Source organism: Seriola lalandi, unplaced genomic scaffold (assembly GCF_002814215.2).
Source record: "Seriola lalandi dorsalis isolate HSWRI2012SDOR001 ecotype SW California unplaced genomic scaffold, Sedor1 jcf7180002054900, whole genome shotgun sequence".
NCBI lineage: Eukaryota > Metazoa > Chordata > Actinopteri > Carangiformes > Carangidae > Seriola > Seriola lalandi.
The window spans coordinates 317,026-333,689 of NW_019525452.1; the positions used below are offsets into that span (position 1 = coordinate 317,026).

At 45.8% G+C, this 16,664-nt stretch overlaps 1 protein-coding gene across 2 annotated transcripts in view; it reads right to left on the reverse strand.

Moving 5' to 3' along the window:
- The window catches only part of pou2f2b (POU class 2 homeobox 2b), a 40,865-nt gene extending 24,314 nt beyond the window's left edge, over positions 1-16,551 (reverse strand). The window contains exon 1 of one of the 2 annotated variants that reach the window (XM_087180306.1): positions 15,114-16,551. In XM_087180306.1, the coding sequence (XP_087036432.1) occupies positions 15,114-15,213 (100 nt within the window). In that variant the 5' untranslated portion in view covers positions 15,214-16,551. The remainder of the gene's footprint in view (positions 1-15,113) is intronic. The other variant, XM_023429899.2, reaches the window with a different exon arrangement.
- Between the last annotated feature and the right edge of the window lie 113 nt (positions 16,552-16,664).

A 16,664-nucleotide genomic window follows, 5' to 3' on the forward strand; every position in this document is an offset into this window, starting at 1 on the left:
TACAACACACGGAAAAGAGATTCCTCCTGTGTTGCTCTTCCTGCGGTCCCTCTCTTTTTTGTGGAGGTTTTGCTTACCTGAATTTAGTGTGTCTAAGGATAGAGACTGTTGAACGTTGAATAGATTTTGGACAACATAAATAATACAACTTGACTTGACTTTTTCTTTGTTTAATGACTTAAAACTTTGCAATATGTATGCAATTTTACTTGTAGAATATGGATTGGGGCCTTCTACTCATCAAGGATGTCTGCCTTAATGTCACAAGGGAGAGTGATGAAAGAACATATTTTGGCAGTGATAGGCCAAAGGTAAGATGGCTACATATAACATCACCCTCCTGAAGATCATTTGTCCGAGTCATCGCAGAAAGCTGCAGTAAAACCACTGGATCCACTGATTAACCAAAAGGCCCTCACATAAGGGGCGGTCGAACAGCAACTAAACCAAAACACGAGCGTTGTGTGTGTTTACATCTGTAGGGCGGGCGGGCCGGGCCCCGACTCTCACGGTAATCGATGAACGAGGGAGGAAAGGGAGGCAGCGGGCGAGGCAGGGATGTGTGTAAGGGGGGAGGGCGGGGGGGAGAAAATCGGTAAAGAAAGCAGGTTATCTCCCGTCATTAGGGGAGGGGGAATCCCTGTCTGGAGGGGTTGGGAGGGCGGGGCGGGTGAGGAGGGGTGAGGGAAGACCGGGGTTCATTGATAAAAAGGGAGAGAGGGAGGGAGAGGGGAAAAGGGGAGACTATGTTTGGCATCGAGAGAGAGCAGACAATTATCTGTATTGATTAGAGCGGCCCAGTACTGTGAAGACTGAGAAAAACTATGACTGGATCAATAGAGAGAGAGGGAGTGAGGGAGAGAGAGACGGAGAGAGAGAGAGAGAGAGAGTTAGAGGATAGACAGACCAATAGAGAGAAACAAACGACAGAGATAAAAGATACATATAATGACAAACATCGTTTATGGTGCAAAGCAAAGTCAAAGACCCAAGGTGGCATTAATGGTAAGAGGGGAGTTGGGGGGAGACAGGAAGAGTCAATGAAAGCACAAGGAGATACATTACATTGTTGATGTCATTACTCTTTATCATTGATTTGTCAGCACAACCACAGAGTTCATTCAACAAGCCCACCAGTGCCCTCCCATCAACACAGCACATAGCTAAGCAGAGAGAGAGAGAGAGAGAGAGAGAGAGAGAGAGAAAGAGAGCGGGAGAGAGAGAGACTGAAAAAGACATTAACTAAATACACACTGAGCGACCACAACCCCGACCACGGACACTGGTGGACGCAGACAAACCTGGCAACCCGGAGAAAATGGATTGTCAGCTCTGCCGACAACAAAAGGTAAAGAGCACGGATTCATTAAAAGAACTGAATACCATGTTTTATTCCAATTAAAAGTTGTGCCAAATGTTTCCTCTGACTTCAGTGTTTTTGGGTCCACAGAGCATGCACATTAGACACTTCCTCTGCCTGCATTGGCTGAGTTCCTATTGGTTCCCTGCAAGCATGAACAGCATGAATGTATTGTGTTTGTATGTGTATCTAGTTGTGAATTTAAAGAAGTCTTTTTGGTGCAACAGGAGCCACTGTGGCCTCTACGCCCAAATCACGACACCAAAATAAAAAAATACCAAAATAAAACAAGTGTCAAATTTAGTAGTAAAAGAAGCAGAAAAATATGACGCCATAGTCTGAGAGATTAATAAAACAACACATGCAATCGCTCTTTTATTCTATATTCATCTCAGTCTCATATGTATTCTTTTATACATTTTTAATGATTTCTTTGTTGCTCTTTAATTACATAGTTTAATAATGTAGTTATATAGTGTATATAGTGCGCTATCAATTCAATTTTTTGCATCGTAAACCTTGGACAAATGCTTTAGCAATTTTGAATTAGAATTTAAGAGAGAAAGCGGTGAAGACAGAAAGGATTTGAGGTCAGTGTGTTGGAGGGGGAGCTTTGAAAAATATCAGGAGGGAGGCGGTGTTCAGGTAGGGGGCCTTGCTGTGGGGCCTCTTTTTGTCCGGGATAAAAACCAAAATGGTGGAATAGGGCTGGAACAAAAGGCACACGGGGGAAACAGGAGAGTGACAACCTGTGTTGAGTAAAAACATCCTGCTGGTGCACACACACACAAACACCCACGTGCACACGCATTAATCCCTAATCAGACCCCACTGAGTGTGTGTGCAAGTACCCACTCACTACACTTATGGTTGCAACTTACATTTCTTGAAATCCTTGGCCCTATTTCCCAGGCAACCCAGACCCACACCACACTATATATACACACACACACAAACACACACACACACACACACACACACACATACATACAAACACACACACACCAACACAGGGGACCGCATCTGTCATTCCTTAGTTTATTGAACATTACAAGATGATAGAATTCAGCCTCCTACTCTCTTGATGTATTTTGACACCGAAGAGGAACGTATTGTCAGAACAGGTTTATACAAAAGCAAACAAATAGATGAAAAAACATAAACTCTGAATGGGGGAGCCGGGCTGGATATTGTGGAAACCTTTGGTAAGGGCAGAAAATGTCAGGTTTGACAAATGACCTTTTAAACATGGAGCAGATGTAGAGAGTCATGTACACTGTGGACAGAGGGCTGCTCAACTGTCTGTCTCTTAACAGCTACTGAAAAGAGAAGCGTCACTGTTTCATAGTGTTGAAATAAAATACAGACATTACTACAAGTTAAAATCAAAATCCGGAACCAACCAAAGTGATTCCAAAATCAAAAGTGAATTTTATTCTGGAGAGAGGAGGCTGGAAAATCTGTTTCAGGTGTGTAATAAGGCCACAGAGAAAGGAACGAAAAGAGAGGAGGGTGGCGGGAAATAGATGCAAGAAAAGACAAGTATAGGGAAAAAAAATGGAAGGACAGAAAAGAAAGAAAATTTTGAGAAAGACAGAGGAAAGGAGGGCAGGACATGAATTACAGGTGTAAAGTTATGCATGCATGACATCACTGGACCCCTCCTCCAGCCCTTGGGAATGGGCACCTTGGAAACGGTCGCTAAGGGAACAGAGTACTGAGAGAGACAGAGAGAGAGAGAGGGAGAGAGAGAGAGAGAAAGAGAGGGAGAGAGAGAGAAAGAGAAGGGGGTGGAGAAGAAAAAAAATTCAAGAGGTAGAAGACAGGCAGCTAATGAAACACTGAATTCAACCTCAGTAAAAAGTCATGTGGTGGGGAAAAATGTTCATTCCCTAACAAACCAGCATTTACTTTCTCTCATATCCCATTCAGCAAATGGGCCACCTCTGCTCATAAAGGGTGAAAAAGCAAGCTCCATCACAGCTAAAGCCTGCATTGTCCTCCTCCCCCATATACTGTGACCTCTCATCCACTCCAGTCATTTAGAGAAGGGAGATTTAGTGCAGCGCCGATGCAGCCTGATGGTAAAAACCGGCACATGATAGAGAGGCAGAGATGGCCTCTGGTCTCCGGTTTAAAACATGAAGAAATATTGATGGAAAAACATGTTGATGGACAAAGAGAAGTCTGGTATGGTGAAATGTTGGCTGTTAATGTATATGGGTGATTGGAGGTCATTTCCACAAAGAAGCTAGAAGCTTGGTAAGTAGTTTGGACAAATTGAAGTTAGCACACAACACCCACTTTGGTCTTTTGAGGTGTTGGAGTTACGGACACATATACCCACGCCCACAGGAAAGAACCGCCGTGCCACTCTGACCTCTGCAAACTCTCCTCATCCCGGCAGACAGTGCAATGTCCACACTCACACACGCACAGCAGCTGAATGGATGCACTTTGACGGCCACTCTCTTCTCCTTTTGACCGGTAAACAAGTCATTCTCAGCTCCCAACTTCAACGCCTGATCAAAATAACTGCATACCATCACCACAACAAATAACTGCAAAAACAAAAATATAAATATATTTTGCATCACCAAAGTGTTGCAGAGTTTATGCACATAACAAACACCTACAGTCTGCATGCAGCATATTTGCAAAGCAGTATGATATACAGATCAAAGGCTCAGATTTGGTATGCAATATAGATTTGGTATGTATGCATAATATGTGATCAATATCTGTTGCTGAATAAAACATGCTGCTGGCTTTTGACAGGCCGATTTGAAATGGAGATACTATGCTAATACAAAAGGCTTTGGTGAGATTGGCCCTGAACCCTCCACATACCAGCAGTTCACATTTAGACGCTCTCACCTGCACTCTCCATAATGCATGAGCTGCCTGAATATATATCACCCCCTGCACATCTCACTCTCACATACACACTTCCAAATGCACGACAATGCACGGACACACCAGTGTGTGCACAATGACATGGGCACGTATGCACAAGATAGCCATGCATACCTACATGCTGGCACATATGCACAAGCACATATGTAGTCCGCCACAGCTGAACACAAAACAAACAAGACACAGACTCCATAGTGAGAATCTGATATCATACATGCAGAAAAGAAAAAAATACAGCAAGGGGGAAAAAAGAAACTTTTGTCACAAGAAAAAAAAACAACAAAAAAACTTTTCTGTAACTTAGAAGTAGCGTTTGGCCCCCTTAAATGGTCTATTTTCTATTTACTGACAGAATTTTTGCTGGAAGAAAACAACATAACTAAAAGTTTTGATTACTGTAAAACATGTAAGAGCCACATGCAGTAAAAAAAAAAAATAAAACACGGATAACAACACAGTGTTTTTCTTCTTTGATCAAGCAGTGTGAGACATACAGGCAGTGCTTAATCAAAACACTGGCAAGCCATCCTGAACTTCTAGGCTTTCAGTAGCAGGAAACAGGGTCAGGGTAGCTGAACAACTCAGTGTGAACTGGTCTGGAGTTTGTGTGTGTTTGTGTTTGTGTGTGACAGCTTGTGCGTGCATGTGTATGGGTCGGCTGTTTGTTTGTCAGAGACCATGTCGGTGGTGTTTGTGGGCTGCCAATTAACACACGCACACACACACACACACACACACACACACACACACACACACACACACACACACACACACACATGCACACCCACGCGTGCACGCACACACCCACGCGAGCGTGCGCACACACACACACACAGTTTTTGATAGGTAGAGTCAGCTGAAACGAGGAATGAAGAATGGAGAGTCAGAAAAGTAAAGACAGTTGAACAGTAGATATTACTGCGGGGAACATTACAGCTGGGCCGATTATGATTTACATTGCATTACATTACTACGATAGCCCGTAGTAAATATGCATTTACAGGGTAGTATGTCTGTTTTAGAAGACAACTGGATTTACTTCTGTCTCTCTCTGCCTCTGCTGGTCTTTAACCTTGGCCTCTGGTGCTTCTGCCTATTGCAATAAAGTCACCCCTCCTCCTCCTCTTTACCTCTCCCTCCCTCTCTCTCTTTTCTTCCTCCTCCTCCTCCTCCTCCTCCTCCCTGTCTCTCTGTCCCCCAGGCACCACTGTTGTCCACTGTTCCACTCATTCATAGTAAACACTATTGATTTTCAGCAGGGAAAATAAAAAAAAAGGCCATGAATTTTAATGCCCCTATCTGTCCCCTTCTCCATCTCTTCCTATCCCCCCCCCCTACCTCTCCCTTCCCTTCACCCCCCTCCACCGCCACCACCACCACTTCCACCTCCACCCCTTCCTTCCTGAGGGGAGGATAAAGAGATGGGGATCATGTGTGTATGTGTGTGTATGCCGTATGTGTGAGTGTAAGTTGGTGGTACGGGGAGGGGGGTTGCATTTCTCATTTCCCAGCTGTGCCTCTCTCACACAACTGCCCCCCACCCCCCCGAACTCACCCCCTACCTACACCTCTCCTTCTCCCCATTCTATCCTTCTCTCCTCCTCCGTCCTACTCCTCATCCCTCTGTTGCTCCCCTCTCCTCTTCACACAGGCTTCGACTCTGGGGAGTGGAAGCGAACGACGCACGCACACACACAGACACACACACACACACACACACACACACACACACACACACACACACACACACACACTGATTGTCACACATAGATAGGCGCTGTCCCATTCTGCTCCTGTACACGCACTTAAACAATCACATGCGCACACACACACCACAAGTGATACAACTTGCCTGTGCGTGGTCAAGGCTACGCACGGTCAAAAGACCTGATATACACACACATAAACACACACACACACACACACACACACACACACACACAGGCACTATGAGTGACAGAAGCCGTACACTGCCACCCCCTTACAGCAGCTACACAGTCAAGTATTTAAATTTTCTTCCATCTCACTAACTTCCTTTTTCTTTCCAGTGACTTCCTGCTCTATCCTTACTCTGGTTGCATTTATATACCTTCAAACAACCCCCCCCCCTTCCTTTCTTTTCTCTACCTCCGTTGCCCAGCCTCTCTCTCTCTCTTTCTCTCTCTTCTGCTCTGTGTATTGATTTTGCTATAAGCGGTGTCCCGGTTGCGACAGGTTAGCGCAGACAGACAAAGGCAGACTTCATCAACCAGCGTTAAACACAGGAGCCACGTCCTCAATAATCACTCCATCACACAAAAGACGACGAGAGAGAGAGAGCGGAGAGGAGAGGAGCATGTAGAGTATTGACGAATAGCGAGGAGTAGAACAGGGGGGGGGGGGTATTTTCAAGGTTGTCTTTTTGTTTTCTATAATTTGTAGGAAACACAGGGAGGTATTTCACCTTCTGGATTAGACACTGGGAAATTCATCCATACAGACATGAAGAAACTTGTCTTATGTCTTAAAACTTTGTTCCCCTTCTCTTTGTGGCATTTGTCATTTTCTCTGATAAGCACTCTCACACAAGCCTATCTTATTAAAACTGCTTTTTTCAACTAAATTTAGATCACTACCATTCTTGGCACATTCATACCTATGAGGGATGCTTCATGTTTAATGTCTTTAAAAATGTTTGACTGGCACCAAAGGCGGAAATTTCTTACTAACTTACTAACTACCAACCTCATTATAACAGCGAGTGTATGCTGGTCTTTTTTAAAATAGTCTGAATTTGTGTGTGTATGAATGTGCACACGTGTGTCTGTGTGAGTGAGTGTGTGAGTGTGTGTGTGTGAGCGCACGCGCGTGTGTGCGTGTATCCCTGTGTGTACGCAGACAGTTTTCATCTCCACTTAATCTCCAGCTCCTAATTCAGAGTGTACATTGAGCCGCCTAATAGGATGTGACTGGAGCGCCTGCTGCAGCGCTAGCTAGCTAGCCGCTAATGAGAGGGCCGCCACAGCCGGAGAATCAAAGCGCTTCATCAGCACTCCTAATTACTGTAAACCTTGTTAGCTGGCTGGATAGCTAACATCTGCTCTCGCTAACAAAGTATATCCATATATAACACGGACCTGGCCTGGTGTGTCCAAATGAGAATCAAAGACCGTGCTGCTACCACACCCTGTGATTTCATTGTTGTACTCTGTGTTGCGATTGTAATTACAGCAGTGGGTGGGGGGGTTGGTTGCTGTTCATGTTCACATGAAAAGCAGAGGAAAAGGTACAAGTTCATGTTCAAAACTATTTACTTTGTAACGACAATCGATGCACCTTTTGCCCATTAACGGTGGTTACAGAGGGCTGTTGGAAAGCTTGTGATGTTTAATAGCACACTGTGGTCTGATGGCGCTAATGTTGCCCATCTATGAAGCAGCAGGTGTGTGGACAGCAGGTTTCCATGTAGCTCTTTCTGTTTGCCTGCTCACCCCCTCTCTATCTCTGATCAAAGCACTTCCTTTAAACCCCCCCACCCGTCGCCCTTCAACCACCACCACCACCTTCTGCTGTTCCTCTCTTCCTCCTCCACCTCCCCTGGCCTCCACCTTCTCCCCCGATCATAATTTGACTGATGATTACACTTGTCACTCAAGGCAGCATGTGGCCAATTAGGCGGAGGGGTGACGGGGAGGGGAGGGGCAAGCATGTTGTGATGAAGGGGGGTGGACGGCAGGAAATTTGGGTTACAACTTTTCGATGCTTGCGACGTTCCACTCAGGTAATCTTTTTAGCTCTTAGCTGTGGGAGAAACAAATATTCGTTTCTGTTCAATTTTCCTTAAGAGACTCAAGAAACATCTAAGAGCCTCTCTTTCTTTACCTCTTCCTGATGCCCCGGCCTTGTCTCACACTCTCTTGGCCACTTCAGTATCTCTCCATGTTCCAGGGTAATCACAGACTCATTTAAAGTCACTTTTGTACACTACCTCTGACTGGTGGTTGAGAGTGCGACCGCAGACTAGGCTTTTATGGGCCTTAATGTGTCCTACAGACACTTTGGCAACCAGGCTGCTGCTGCCGAAGATGCGAGGAGAGAGAGGACTGAGAGGGGAAGAGGGAGAGAGAGAGGGAACAGGACATATGAGGCCAATAGCCATGGCGACTTAACCAGGCTGAAAAAAGGGGGAACGAAAGAGGATGAAAGAAGAGGGAGGGAAAGGGACGTGCACAACAAAATGGACAGAACATGGGAGCGTCAAAAGAAAGGGGAGAGAGAGGTCACTTAGTCACTCCTTCGGCGCCCCCCGCTCTGTGCCTCCTCCCTCGTCCCCTTTACAAGCAGACAAAGGGACAGAGGGGTGCAGTCCTTGTACAGAAAAAGGAGGGGTTTACTCCTCCCTCTGTCACCCCCCCATCCCCATTTTCTTTTCCCCCCTTAATATTTATAGACGACCACTGAATATAGTTGGTGTGGATACATGGAGGTAGAAAGGGAGCCCAGGTGGAGTAATTAGCAACACATTGGAGGTGTGTCAGCCTCTAATGCCTTTGTTCAAAAATGCTAATTTGACAGGAAACAAAATGTATTTGAATATCTATTTTTTTAAAGTGTAAAATCATCCTTGTTAACTCCAGAGTATTTTTAATATCCTGGCAGTTGGTTTCACAAGCACTGAGAAAAAGAGTGAGACTATGCACTTATAAAAGAAAGGCAGAGTAAGAGAGATTGCACCAGGGAATGAGAGGGAGAAGAGGTGGTGGAGTACAACAGATTAATTTCAGAACAGAGTGCTCCTGCAGAGAGAAGGATGGAGAGCAGGAAGGATAGAGGGGATAAAGAAAAGGGAAAACGCTGAGAAGAGAAAGGGAGGTGGGAGATTAAACATGCATTCAACTCTCTCAAAGAGCTGAGCTGCTATTGGAGAGTCTTTGCTTTGTGTGTGTCTGTATATATATATATATATGTGTGTGTGTGTGTGTGGGAGGGGGGGCGCACTCCAGTGGGTGCATTTGCGATGATGTGACATTGTTTATAGCAGACATGTTCGCTTCCTCCGCCTCAAAACCCGATCAGTAAGCACTCTCATCCACCCTCACTCTGAAGGACAGCAGTGGAACCCTAAAGGTTAATAGGACCCCTTCATTACCATAAATCTTATCAGCTAAATGAAATGGAGAGAAGGACCCCTGATTTAGTCATCTGCTCTGCTGGGCTAAGGGGAGACACCCAATCAAACCCCTGGATTTTATTGGTCTTTTTTATTATCTAAATGTACTGGCACATGAGCGGGGTGGCAGAGGTGACAGCCTGCGGCAATCAACAACAAAAAAGACAGCTGCTGGCAAAAACACATTGTTGGTCTGTTTATGAGACCACAGTCATCTCAGCTAATACACTATCTAGATCTTGCACGTTTTGCTACGAAGAAATGCCTGAAGCTTTGGTCCGTCTGACCAGGGGAATGCAGGGAGCCTGCTCCTGAGCCTTTGCACTGATGTTTGAATGGATCTGGCTGAAAAAAAAAAAACACTCTAAAATCAGCTAATCAATTCTTCAATATGGTCAGCAGGAGTTCAAAGGCTTGTTTTGACTGCCTAGTCTGATGTGGGTGATTGGCAGCATGTGGCGAAGTCACCCCTGATAACAGCCCTGCCACTACTGGCCACCATATACACACACACACACACACACACACACACACACACACACACACACTCAGAGCTCCCCTGTGTAGAGGTCAAGAACGCTTGAGTTATCTGTATGTACATCATCATCATGTTATTGAAGGAGAGAGAGGGAGAGGCAACGTGAAACACACAGAGAGAGGTATAAATCAATAGCCAGGATGGAGTCAGGTGGTTTGTATATGTTTATTCCTCCTGATATGTTGATTAACTGCCCACACACACACAGACACACACACACACACACACACACACACACACACACACTCCATCTTTCCCTCTTTGTGTGTGTTCTCCAGGTGATAGGTCTGATTAAGTGGCCTGTTCACCCAGCCTCTGATTAGAACTAATGCTGGGCTGTATTTCACTGGACACAGCGACCAACTGCACAAAATTATTCCTCTGAGTGTGATTCTGTGAATGTGCATGTGCCGGTCCAATGACATAGCGTGCAGAGAACACGTCCAAGAATAATGGATGGCCTATAGATGAATATGTTTGCATAATTTTCTTACTGTTTTCCTGGTGTGTGCCAAAGTGTCTTTTTTTGGCGTAAGCATATTTAAAAGTGTTTGTGAAAAGGTCATTGTTTGGTGAGAAAGCATGTGTGTGAGTGTGTGTATAAGTGTGCGGTTATGGTTATTAAATACGCTAATGGTTGATGAGGATGTGCTTTATATATATGTCTGTGTGTGTGTGTGTGTGTGTGTGTGTGTGTGTGTGTGTCTGTGTGTGTGTGTGTGTGTGGGTGGGTGGGTGTGAGTCCTCGTCTGTACTGTTCCCTGGAAGAAACTCAATACCACTCACTGCTGCTAATGAGCTGTGGGACCTCATCAGCATTAATACTACATTAGTCTCAGCCAACACACACATCAGTGCACACACACACATCCACATACTATATATAAATACAAACTACTGCCGCATATGCACACCTGTGCAAATCCATAAAAAGGTAAACAGTTAATAGGATTAAAAGGAATTTTCAAACCCTGCAGCAACACAAATAACACGCGTTATCATCACACACTTAGAGACGGGATTTGGTTGGTTTAATCCAAAACCATGTAACAGGCTTAATCCCCAAGTGCTATATATCAATTTTAAGAGAATATTGTCACCTGAAGCATGTAATTATAAAAGCAAGTGTTATTACATGCTCATAAATTAAGATATATTGTCATAAATAGGCCTTTTCTGTTGCAAAATGATTTTAATATATTCTATGATGAGTTTTAATCATTTTCTTTTGAACAGGTTTTGATATGTTGTCAGTCTCATTGCATGAACGCATCCATTAAACATCAGACGTCACTCATGCGGCTGCTTTGGGCCTCATCGCATTGTCAAAGTGTGTCGGGGGCATCTACGAGAGTCTAATATACGTAAATAGACGAACCGATAGCCCATTAGCTCCTGAAGCATTCTGCCATCAGGCTGCTGCATTCAGAACCCTGTGGCTGGCTCATATACTGCAATCTAATTCTACTACCACATGGAGAGGGGAGGAGAGGAGGGGAGAGGAGGGAGAGAGAATTGTATTGTGACAGAGAGCAGGAGGGAGTGGGAGGGAAAGGGAAAAGAAGAGGAGAGAGAGAGGGCCACAGAGAAGGAGAGAGGTAGCTTAATGCAATAAAGCATGTAGTATTGACATCTTTCTCGTGTCTATTGATTCCCCATTATGTTGCTAACAAACCCAGGTTGACATTTTGTCATTTGCAATCATGTTAACACTGCGACTTGCACGCTCCCCTCCACAAACCGATCTATACCTACACACACTAGTTTGCACGTGTGCTCATGCTTGTGCACGCACATACGCACTCCTTCTCCCGCTTTCTCACACAGAGAGCAAATGGGTAAGCACATGCATGGCCTCACATCATGTGGCAATCAAAGACGTGTGCCAGGAGCCTGGACACATTTAGAAATGTCTTGAAAGTAGCCAGGAAGTACAGGCACAGAACTCTAGACATGGTGTTTAATGGACTAAGACTGAGCATTTTCTTGGGATACAGTGCGTGAAATATAAACATCAGATTGACCCTTCATGATCAGGAAATGTGATGAGGAACACAAATATCAATAACTGTATTATCGGATGTTCCTCTGTCTGAAATACAGAAAGATTATGAAAGTCTAAAATCTGAGGTATGTGTGAGTATAAGGAAGTGTGTACGTGAAAGGGAGATAGTATATGGTAGGAGAAGGTGGTTAATGGTGCGTGACTGGAGGTGCATAGCTGAGATGAACTGAATCTAGGTGTGTGTGTAAGTGTGTGTGAGAGGGAGAGACAGAGAGAGAAAGAGAGAGATAGAAAAAAGCAGTCTCCAGTCTCCTTGATGTCCCATCATATCATATCATATCAAGCCCTGCGCTGTGTGGGAAACCTGTGGTTTCTCCTCTATGTCCCATTAAACTTTCATACACCAGTTAATGCTGATGGCTTCACAAACCACTTTACTGCACGTATATGTACACACACACACACACACACACACACACACACACACACACGCACACACACGCATAGTTCACATAGCAGTAGCCCTGACCTGTATGTTCACAGACACAATGCCATTAAAAATAGAACAAAACCTGGATCAGTTAGACAAGCCTGCTATCCAGGTGGAAAACAGCCTAACATGCTTGTTTTATGCTATATGATGGTCTGTCTGTTTTATGAGGATGTGTGTGTGAGCCCCCACAGGGGTTGTGCATGAGTGCTTGAGGCCTGTTGTAACATGAAAGAGAATGAAAACACAGGGGGCAGAGAAGGGTCAGGTGGGGCTGAGTCAAACACTCCTGCTGTGACCTCTGACCCCGCACAGAGCTCGAACCCAGAGGAGTCAAGGAGCTGCCACCAGTCAAAGAGACAAGTTAACTGAGAGCTTGAGTCAAGAGCCCTACAACTCTCCCCCTCCAAAGCCTGTGTGTGTGTGTGTGTGTGTGTGTGTGTATTAAAATGTCCTGTGTGAGCTACCAGTGGAGGTGCGGAAGTCAGATTAGAGCTCAAGGGCACATCGCCTGTACAAGACAACAACTGAAGGCATCTGTGTGGTGTGTCGACTCTATCTGAATATTTCTGTGTGAAAACTTTAATGTGATGCTGTCCCTTGTTGTTTCCCCAGCGCACAATTCATGTGGAAATGTGTGTTTCAGCCCTCTAAGTTTGAAAAGGACAGCACATTGTACTGTGTTATCAAAATGGAATAAAATCAGCATAGCATTGTGAATCACTGTTATCCCACCATCTAAGGAATCCAGCAGCCTGTGAACACATCCCATCAGTTTGCCTGCTTATTCAGATGCTGGCCCAGGCCCGGGACACTGCAACATAATGGCTCATCCGTGGTTTACTCTCACCTCTCAAGCTCAAACTAGGTTTTCCTCTCCCACCTCGTTTTTCACTCTGTCATCTACTCTTACTTTCACCCGCTTCTCTCTCTCTCTCTCTCTCTCTCTCTCTCTCCCGCTCTCTCTTTCCACATTTTTTTTTTTATCTCATTCTGACATTCGCCATTTTTCAACGTGCGGAGCGCGAAAACTCCTCCTCCCCGCTCCCCGCTTCTTTAGTATCGTCCCCCTCCTCTCCAACCCCTCTCCCCTCTCTTCTGTGTGTATATCTCTAGAGATATGGTGGGTAAAAGGTCCCTCTCATCCCTCTACTCTCTCTTTTTTTCTCCCGCTCTATCACCTATCCCTTCACTGTCACATGCTGTGCACTGTTGACTGAGTATTTGGAGTAAGGGTGAGGCATGGCAGCTCTGAAATCAAATGGGCTTGAACTGATCTGGAAATGAGAGGGCAGCCGTGCACCGGAGGGGGGTGGGGGGGTGCCTGGCCCTTTAAGAGCCCATCCACCGACTAAGGTGCACAGCAGCCACATTTACGCACCATTACGCACTGACACGCAAGTTATGGTATACATATGCATCAATGAATAACTTTACTACTGAATACGTCGGGGATAAAGAAGCAATGACTTCATGTAGTATTTCCCATGACTTCCCTATACTCTGCAGTCCTTCAGTGTACACATGCAGGACAGAAAACACATTCGAGCCAGCGCATCCCTCCCTCTCCAAAAGATTTCGGGGGGGGGGGGGGGGGGGGGGAGAGAGCAGCTGTTGCATGTCTGAGAAACAGTCGAAGCTGGACTGAGCTGGAACTCTCTCACAACGACAATCAGTGACACACTGAAGCCGGCCTCGCTGCTCCCACCATGCGTCCTTTTATTCCGCTTCAGCGCAGATGAAACGCAGACGGCGCCCAAGTCCCAGCCAGCACACCCCAACCCCCCCTCCCGTCCGTGACTCCACAATCCCTCCGCTTTCAACCGTGCAGCAGCCAAGCAGCAACGGGACAGAGAGATGTAGTCACTGGAAGTGTATTTCCAGTGAGTGTTTACAAAGATGCAAGTCCTGTCCCCTGACCAGCACGTGAGTCAGAGCAAGCAGTCACCAGAGATGTTCGACAAGCTCAAAGCCAAGTCACAAACAAATTATCTATATGAATAAAGCACGATGGCAGAACAGTGTGAAATAAAAAGACAGAATAACGGTGTTTTCTCTCTCTCTCTCCTCTCGTTCGTTCCTTCTCCTTCGTGCACCTACTCTCTCCTTCTAGCTCCCTCTCTCCCTGCTTCCACCGGCCCAGGAATCGATCTCCGCAGGATCGATAAGTTGGCATGAATATTCCCTGCCTGCCGAGAGTCTAGTTGGGGAGAGACGGAGGCTGAGGCTCAGGCGCAGGCAGTGGAGGAGAGGGGAAGGATGGGGACGGAGAGAGGAGAGAAACATACTCGAAGAAAGGAACACATAGGCGGCGTGGAAACGAACAAACACATGGGTGGAACAGTGGCGCATCGTTCCACAGAACGGACAGCAAAGATGGATATTTTATGCCGTTAATTTTCAATCAGTCTGGACACTCCGGCAGCTCTCGGAAAAGCTTCTTTTATTTAAACAACCGCCGGGCAAGTGTAAAGGACTGTTTAAGCCTTCAGAAGGAGCCGGAGGAGTGTGTGTGCGTGTGTAAGTGGGTGTGTGCGCCGACAGCTCTCCCCGCTGCAAGTGCATCGGCACCGAGCAAGGCGGGGCGGGTCTGCATGGCTGGCCGACATGGAGGAGGTGTAGCAGGGAGAAGAGAGAGAGAAAAAAATGTCTTACCGGAGTTGGAGCGGAGAGCCAGAGGGGACTTGAGACGCCAGGCGTTGAGGTCAGGGGCAGTTCTCTGAAACACGAACGGCACCGGCAAGGGAACAAACATGATCTTCCTCCGGCTTCTTGTTTTGATGCAAATAATGTGACAGAAGTACTGTAATAAGCTCTGTCCTCTTCTCAAGCTTCTGTGTCTTCGTCCGTTTCTCTGGTAGACAGCTTTGGGGGAATATTTGGTATGGAGAGCTCACAACATTCGCCGTTAGGTGTGTACACATGTAGCCCAGCTGCGCACTTTTATTTACATTTGTGGACGTCGACTGGTGGCCGGCATTAGTTTTGGTGTAAATGTGCATAGAACATAGATGTAGGATGGTCCCTTGAGTGCAGCAGTTAGCCTATACAGTCCAGACTAACACACAGGCGGATAGAGAGGAGATCAGACCTCACTTCTACAGGCTACAGGAAAAAGTTGTATTACAATTACAGGCCTATTGTAGTAGCTTTAGAATAAAAGGTTGTGTGTCACCTGCCTGTCGTTAATGCACCTGCGTCTCTCTGTTACCTTTGCACTGCTAAAGCGTTCTCCTTGAGTAAACATAGAGGCCCGGGAGCTTATTTTCTCCTCTCACTCCTCACCATTAATGTTTCCTATAGGTGTGAAAAGGCATGAGAACAGTCGCTAGCCTTACTCCTGTAGCATCACCGGCCCGGCTTTTTAGCTTTGGTTTTCGCTTTGCAATTTAAAACACCACAATAAATGATGATACATAGAAACAGACAAGACAGTGTAAAAGGCCAGCGGAGTTATAAAGTCTTATTTGGATTTCTGTAATATTTGGTTTGATCTATTGTATTTGGTCTCTAGCTGCACGCGCTCCCTCTCCTCTCTCCTTTGCATGAAGGCTACATATAAAGACATTCATCCGCTCGCGCAAAGCAGCGGATCGCGTCGCGAGCACACTGAAAACTAATTCACTAAAGGCGATCATCAATAAATAAATTAACAAGTGGGGAAAAGGCTGCGCACACACATACACACGCACTCACACGCGGACGCGCACAAACACACACACATAGACACACAGACACAGACACACACACACACACACACACAAACAACGCGCGCGCTTGGCCCTTACGCTCCTCCTCCCTCCCTCTCTGTCACAAGGCAGTAATTAAAACGCAATCAATCGATAAATAAATAAATAAATAAATAAATACAGCCGAATAAATAAATAATAAAAAAAAGAAACACTGAAACACAAAACAACGGAAACAAGAAGGCGTATAGAATCCGGTTATGGTGTCGCGTTTTGTCGGAACACTTGCCTATCTCCGTCCATCCGTCTGTGTGTCTTTTTTGTCTGTCTGTTTGTCCCCGTTATTATTTGGGAACCCCAATAGCTCATTCGACCCGGCTCCCTCCAGGATTGTAGCGATCTGCCACTAGGCTGGCCGCAACATTGAGGCGAGAGAGGGACCCGCTACTACTCACACATCACCACCCCACCCCCGCACCTCCCTCCCTCCATCCCCTCCTTCCTCCCCACCACCACC